The following is a 6,259-nucleotide window of genomic DNA, read 5'->3' on the forward strand; positions in this document are numbered from 1 at the left end:
CGGACAAATGAAACGCGTGCCTTTCCTCAAGGCCGCCTCGGGCTCCTGCAGGGACTTCGGGCGAGGGCGACCGTCCCCCCACTACCTGCGGACGCTGTCCCGGCCGGGCGCCCCACTCGGGTGCCCCTTGCGCTCATCCTAAGGAGCTGCGGCCCTAGCGCATCAGGGAAAGCTGCCTGAGAGGCCCGGGGCGACGCCGGTGACACGGCTTCCTCGCTGCCACAGCCACTGCCACTGCCATAGCCGTAGCGGGGGCTGCCCCCGAAACCCACGCACGAACCCGCAATTCGGGGCAGCGGCGTGAGCCAGACCCGCGGAGCCATCACCGGCGTCTCCCTCGCACCTCGTGGAAACCAGACTGCTGCGCTCGCATGAACACCGAGCCCCTCCCCGCCTCGCGGGAACTTCGGTGCCGAGCCGGTTTCACACGTACACGCACCCTGCACCGCATTTTGACGTTTTGCATCAAGTGGTATTAAAAGCGCTTTGTGGAAAGGGCCACGCGTCTCAAAAAACGCCTGAAGGCAGCGGGTGGAAGGAGAGGGGTTTTCCCCGGCCCTGTCCGCCGGCTGCCCGAGCGGGAAGTTTGCCCGGGCAGCGGCGCGGGGCCCTCGCCCTCCTCCCTCTCCGCGCGCACGCACGCGGACGAGGCCGGAGGACTGCGCTGCACGCTCAGCCCCCGCCAGCCGTTCTCGCCTGGGGAAGAGCCCCCGCCCCGCCCCTTCACAGAAACGCGAGGGGCCCTCGCTCAGCCGCTACTTCCTCCACTTCCCTCCCCCTCCCCCCGCAAAAAACGCTCGGCTGACTGTCCGCGGGTTCCGAGAGGCGGCCCCGCGGGCAGGCGAGGGCCCGGGGCGGGGCGAACAGGGCTGGGGGCGGGGCGCTGGTGGGTGGGCGGAGCCCCAAGTGCTCCGGAAGTCGCCCCGCCCAGGAGGCTCCCGAGCAGGCCGTGAGAGCGCGGGCCCTGGGCCTAGGTCCCTCGGCGTGGGGCGCTGGCCCCGGCCTTCCAGCGTTATTCTCCCGCCTCTGGTCGGGCTTCCGTGCGTGGAGTTCGCAGCCAGGTCCCTGGGGTGCGGGCGGCGCCCGCCGTTTCCCGTTATCCCCGCCCCCCCCCACAGCCGAACTGGGGCGTCTTTCGCCGAATCCCGCACAGCCTCCCGCTTCCCCCGCAGCGGGACTTGGTTCCGGGGCCGCGGGGCGAGAGGGGAGGCGGAGGGACAAGGGCGTTCTGGAAGAGCGGCTGGTCCTGGGGAAGAACTGAACGCCCCGAGAGCGAGCACCGGAGAAAAACTTTCCTTGCCCCTTCAGTGTTGCTCGGAGTACCTAGAAAGATTTCCTTGGCCTTTTTGTTTTGTTTTGAATGCTAACGTCGCAGGGGAAACATCTTTAAAATGCTCTCGGTCCGCGCTGCTCTCACTTTCCTTTGGGGAGGACATGTTCTTTTTTTCCCCTTTGCTCAGAAGGCGGACACGGTTTGCAGGCCGCCTACTGCGAGCCTCTAACAAAGTGCAGTAGGGGCGGCACCGGCGCCCCCAGTGCACCCCGGGGCGGGGCGGGCCCGGGAGCCCCAAACCCTGCGCGCGCGGGGAGAGCGAGCGGCCGCGCCAGGGGCCTCCTGCGGCAGAGGCAGCGGGCGGGGTCCTGGCCCCGTGGGGAGCGCCGCGAGGACGCGCTTTTGCACTTGCCCCTGCGAAGCGCGGGCAGAGGTCGGCGCTCAGTGGGCCCCTCGGATGAAGCCAGGCTAGAGCGACACCCCGCACCCCACCCCCAAAGGATGGCGGCGGGCACGGCCTCGGGGGTTAGGACTGGGTCTGAGGCATCTGCACGAGCGGGAGCGCTCGCGCCCAGGCATGAGCCCCTGCTGGTTTCGAAAGTTCGAGAACGTGAAGCGCGGAGCAGGCAGCAGCATCCGCAGTCTGCACAGGGCCTGCGGGCTGGTCTACGCCCCGTTTACTGAAGAAGGCCTCGGCCCTTAAGGATCCTCAGGCCGCCCACTGCCAAGATGGTGTGGGGACAGGCCCGTCCTGAACCTTCCTTCCGCTGAGCCCGCCAGACACGTTCGTTCGCGTCCCCCCCCCCAACCCCGACCCAGGCCGCACGCGCGGCCTCTGCCCTCGACCCCGCGCCCTAGAGGGTGGCTACGGGGATATTGTGGGAGGGGCGCAGGAGTCTCTCCCCATTTAACTGAGGGAGAACAAGGGCATTATTGTCACCTCAAGAAATCAATTGCTGGTTGCCCCACCGCCTCACCGGACACTCGTTCCCCACTTTCAATCTGAAGCTGGCCAAAGAGCAATGCCTAGGGGCGCGGACGGGATGAGAGCCGAGAAGTTCACGCGCGGACAGAGGGGGCTCATTTTCCTGCATTCACAGGGCTTTCTGCACGCCCCGGCCTCCAGCGTCACCGTGGTCGCGATTAAAACGGAAAATAGGAACCCTGACCTCCCCCTCCATGAGAATCCAGCAAAGCAGAAAATTTCCTGCTGCATTCTACATCTGGGACAATGTGAAACTGTCCTTTTGATTAAGTGGGGGTTTTTTGGTTTTGGTTTTGGTTCTCGCTGGGGAACATCCACCAGGACTCCTGGACTTGGAGTCAGAACATCTTCGGCTTCTCAGCTAGGGCATCTGCATTCCCAGCTTTTAAATACACACACGCCACGAGATTGTGCGCCGAGAGAAAGACGACGACATACGCGCATTCTCTTTGACCCTTCCGCTGTTAATACCTGTCACAATTCTACCTAGTTAATAACTGTGGTTGGAGCGCTCGCACCACCCAGAGCAGAACATGAGTGGATCCAATCGAGTGAGGTTACATTACTTGTAATCCTCCTTCCTCCCTTCCCAATTTCTTTGATGATTTTTCCCATAAGTGCATAAGTGGCGGGGACTTTATTAGAACAGGCCGCTCCTAAACGTGATTCGGACCATATGCTTTCTACATTCATTCCCGCTTGGGCTTTTCTTCTCCGCACTAACTGCTAACACGTTATAGTCACCTTGAAATTTCCTCTGCTATTTTCCAATTAAAAGCTTAATAGCCCTGGAAACGGAGTTCATGTGGTGAAGTTTACCATAGGCCCTTGTTCTGAAAGGCTTTCTGCTGGGATCCCATTATGTGCTTGAATAAACCCTTTCTGCAAACAGAAATGGGACTCGGGGTTGTCAGGTGTTGGGTTACAATAGACTTTGAGGCAGGGGACATTTTACCAACATAAATACAAACCTGTTCCTATAGGGAGATGTTGTCAAATACTGGGATATGGAAAACATTCCCATCAAATATGAGAAAAGGATTATTGCGCTATATCAAATGAGTATTTAGGTCTCAGCCCCCGATGTGCACTGGAGTGAAACGGGGCCCTGACCAAATAATGCCAGACTGTTCCAGTGGCAAAGGGATAGGGTGGCTAGGTGATCGAAAGAGGGAAGGAGGTCGCCTTGGTAGTGGGAATGCCCCCCAAACCTGTTTTGAGAGCTGTTTTCCTTAAAAAAAAAAAAAAAAATCCTTTACTCCCAATTACTTATACTCCCCAGTTTCCCTGATCATTTGGAGAAAATTGGGAGACGTGTCTGAAAAAAGTCCATGGTCTTTGCATTCCTAAGAGACCCAGAGATTTCTGCCCGAAAGTTCCCAGATTCAGTGTCATTCTAGACCCTCGTTGTCTCTCTTTATGTGAAGGGACTCGTCAACATCCCACTTCCCAGCCTCTTGCCCCCTGGGGTTCCGGTGACCTCTGCCTCCCGCCCCGAGAGTTTATGAAGTTCCTTCCAGCTGTAGTGCTTTAGGGTTTGTTTTCCTAGCGAACACTGGGAGCAGAGGGATTGAGGTGGGGGGATGGAGGGTGAGAGGCGCCCGAGGGGTCTATGCTGACGCAGCTTTGGGGGGAGGCCTCCTAGGGGTAGCACTCTAGCCTCAGGGTTTCCTGCCCACGCCCCACCAGCAAGCCAGCATCCAGCGATCCCCAACTCCAGGACTAGCCTGAAAAGGGGGGCGGCTAAGGGCTTCAAGGGAAACGCACACAACCGGGTTCCCTTTATAATCCTCCTCTCTTCCCAGAATCACCCTTCGGGGCGGAGGGTTGGCCGCCAGGAGGCCTGGCGGCGCTTTACTTGAATTCACAGCAAACACAGAGGGACGTTTTCCTGTGGCTTGTTTGCTTTCAGGACAGTGCAGAGAAAAACGGCCTCCCCGAGGGGACGAGGGGCGCTGTGCAGCCGAAGGGTTGGCCATCGCCGCGGACTCGTCTCGAATTCGACTGGCCCCGACCTCCAAGAGATGAACTCAGTGTCCTCTCAGGAGCCTGCAGAACGAAGCCTCGGGGAATGCCGCCTCCCCAGCTTTGCACTGAACCCTTGTGCTCGCCTGCACCGCTTCACCCGCCTGTTTTTGTTTCTTTGTCTTCTTGCGGGTGTGTGTGTGTGTGTGTGTGTGTGCGCGCGCGCGCGCTTAGGCTTCCCTGTGCATTGCTCGCGGTAGTCTGTATTAGGCCAAACTGGTACTCGTACATTAGAGACACGCCGGTAACAGTTTAAACAAAGTGTGATGCTGTCCTCGTGTGCAAAGACGCTGGGGTGCGGGGAGGGGAGACTGCCCCACCCCTTCTCCGCAACTCAATCACTAAGTCTGTGGGGATTTGAATTAGGCGACTCCAGAGCTCGGTTTGATGGCGCGATGGCTGTTGGGCAGAGCAGAGCGTGGATCATCACATCCGGTAACTTGTGGGGCGCTAACGCGGCTCCCCCATCGGCTCTCGGAAAGTTTAGACCCCGCACTCAAGCAAGTCTTCCACAAGAGCGCCTCCGGACCCTTCAGGACAGAAACTGTTTTTTACTAAAACATGGGTAGAGAAACAAAAGTCAATGCCAGACAGGGAGGACTGTTCTTCTCTTTGAAATAGCCTGCAAAATGGGTTGTCATCTTTGGGCCCGCAGGTTTTCATAAACATTCATTCTATCCTGCAGCAGCAAAAGAAAAAGAAATGTTGCAAAAGGAAACGAAGAGAATCAAAATTTCCTGGACCAATTCCACTGCCCTAATCCAGCTCCACCCGCCAGTGGCCGCAGGGCTGGCTCGCCCCAATTTAAAACTCTCCCGGCTCCTGCCGAGTCCCGGGTGCACCCGCACGCAGCGCTCCGACAGGCTCCGGATCTCCGGCGTTCTCCCTGCGGCCAAGTGTGGGGATGAAAGCGGCCTCCGGCTCGGTGCTGCCAGAGCAGGCCTGCGGGGGGGGTGTGTGGGGAGGGGAGCGCTGGGGTGCGGCCACCTCACTGGCCTGCAGGCACCCCCACCCTCACCCCCGCGGGTCCACCTCTTCCCCGCCCCGAGGGCACGGCCGCGTCCCGGGCGCCGCAGTCCGGCAAAGCGTAGGGAGCTTGGAGTAGGGGGCCGTGAGCGCCCCCGCCAGAGTGGCCCGGCTGCAGGTGGCAAGGAAGGTGAAGTGCAGGGACTCTGGGGGCGCGAGCGGGGAGGAAGGAGGAAGGCGTGGAGTGGGCTGGAGAGTGGGGAGCGCAAGGAGATCGGGACCCCGGGGGTGGGGGTGGCAGTGGGAGGGGGGAGGGGTGGGGGGAGGGCGGCGGAGGAGGTGCAGGGGCCGGCCAGCGCGCGCGGGAGCTGCAGACGAGCTGCCTCAGACCTTACCCAGAGCTCTCGCCGGCTCCTCGCAGCCGCCGCAGCGCCTCGGCGAGGGAGGACGTGCGGGTCGAGGCAGCCGCCGGCGGAGGCGCGACGCGCGGGGGATTGCCGAGCACCCGAGGGAGGCCGAGGCTGCGGGCGCTGCGGGATCCGTGAAGACGGCGGCTGCACCCCCCGCCATCCCGGAGCGCACGCGGCCGCCGGGGCTGCGGGACCAGGGACCGCTCCGCCCGCGGGCCGCCCCGGAGCGGGCCTCCCGGCCCCGCCGTGCGGCGCCCCCCGGCCCGCTGCCGCCGCCAGCCCGCCTGCTCTCCCTGGAGCCCGGGACATGAACGGCTACGGGTCCCCCTACCTGTACATGGGCGGCCCGGTGTCACAGCCGCCGCGGGCGCCCTTGCAGCGCACGCCCAAGTGCGCGCGCTGCCGCAACCACGGCGTGCTGTCCTGGCTCAAGGGCCACAAGCGCTACTGTCGCTTCAAGGACTGCACCTGCGAGAAGTGCATCCTCATCATCGAGCGGCAGCGGGTCATGGCCGCGCAGGTGGCGCTGCGCCGGCAGCAGGCCAACGAGAGCCTCGAGAGCCTCATCCCGGACTCGCTGCGCGCCCTGCCCGGCCCCCC

General features: G+C 62.0%; 1 protein-coding gene across 1 annotated transcript in view; it reads left to right on the top strand.

Annotated features, from left to right (window-relative positions):
• Window positions 1-5,966: 5,966 nt before the first annotated feature.
• Window positions 5,967-6,259, top strand: part of DMRT3 (doublesex and mab-3 related transcription factor 3) — a 13,745-nt gene continuing 13,452 nt past the window's right edge. The window contains exon 1 of the mRNA XM_035028989.1: window positions 5,967-6,259. Within this exon, the coding sequence (XP_034884880.1) occupies window positions 5,967-6,259 (293 nt within the window).

Source organism: Mirounga leonina, unplaced genomic scaffold, assembly GCF_011800145.1.
Source record: "Mirounga leonina isolate KUSES-001 unplaced genomic scaffold, KU_Mleo_1.0 Mir_224, whole genome shotgun sequence".
NCBI lineage: Eukaryota > Metazoa > Chordata > Mammalia > Carnivora > Phocidae > Mirounga > Mirounga leonina.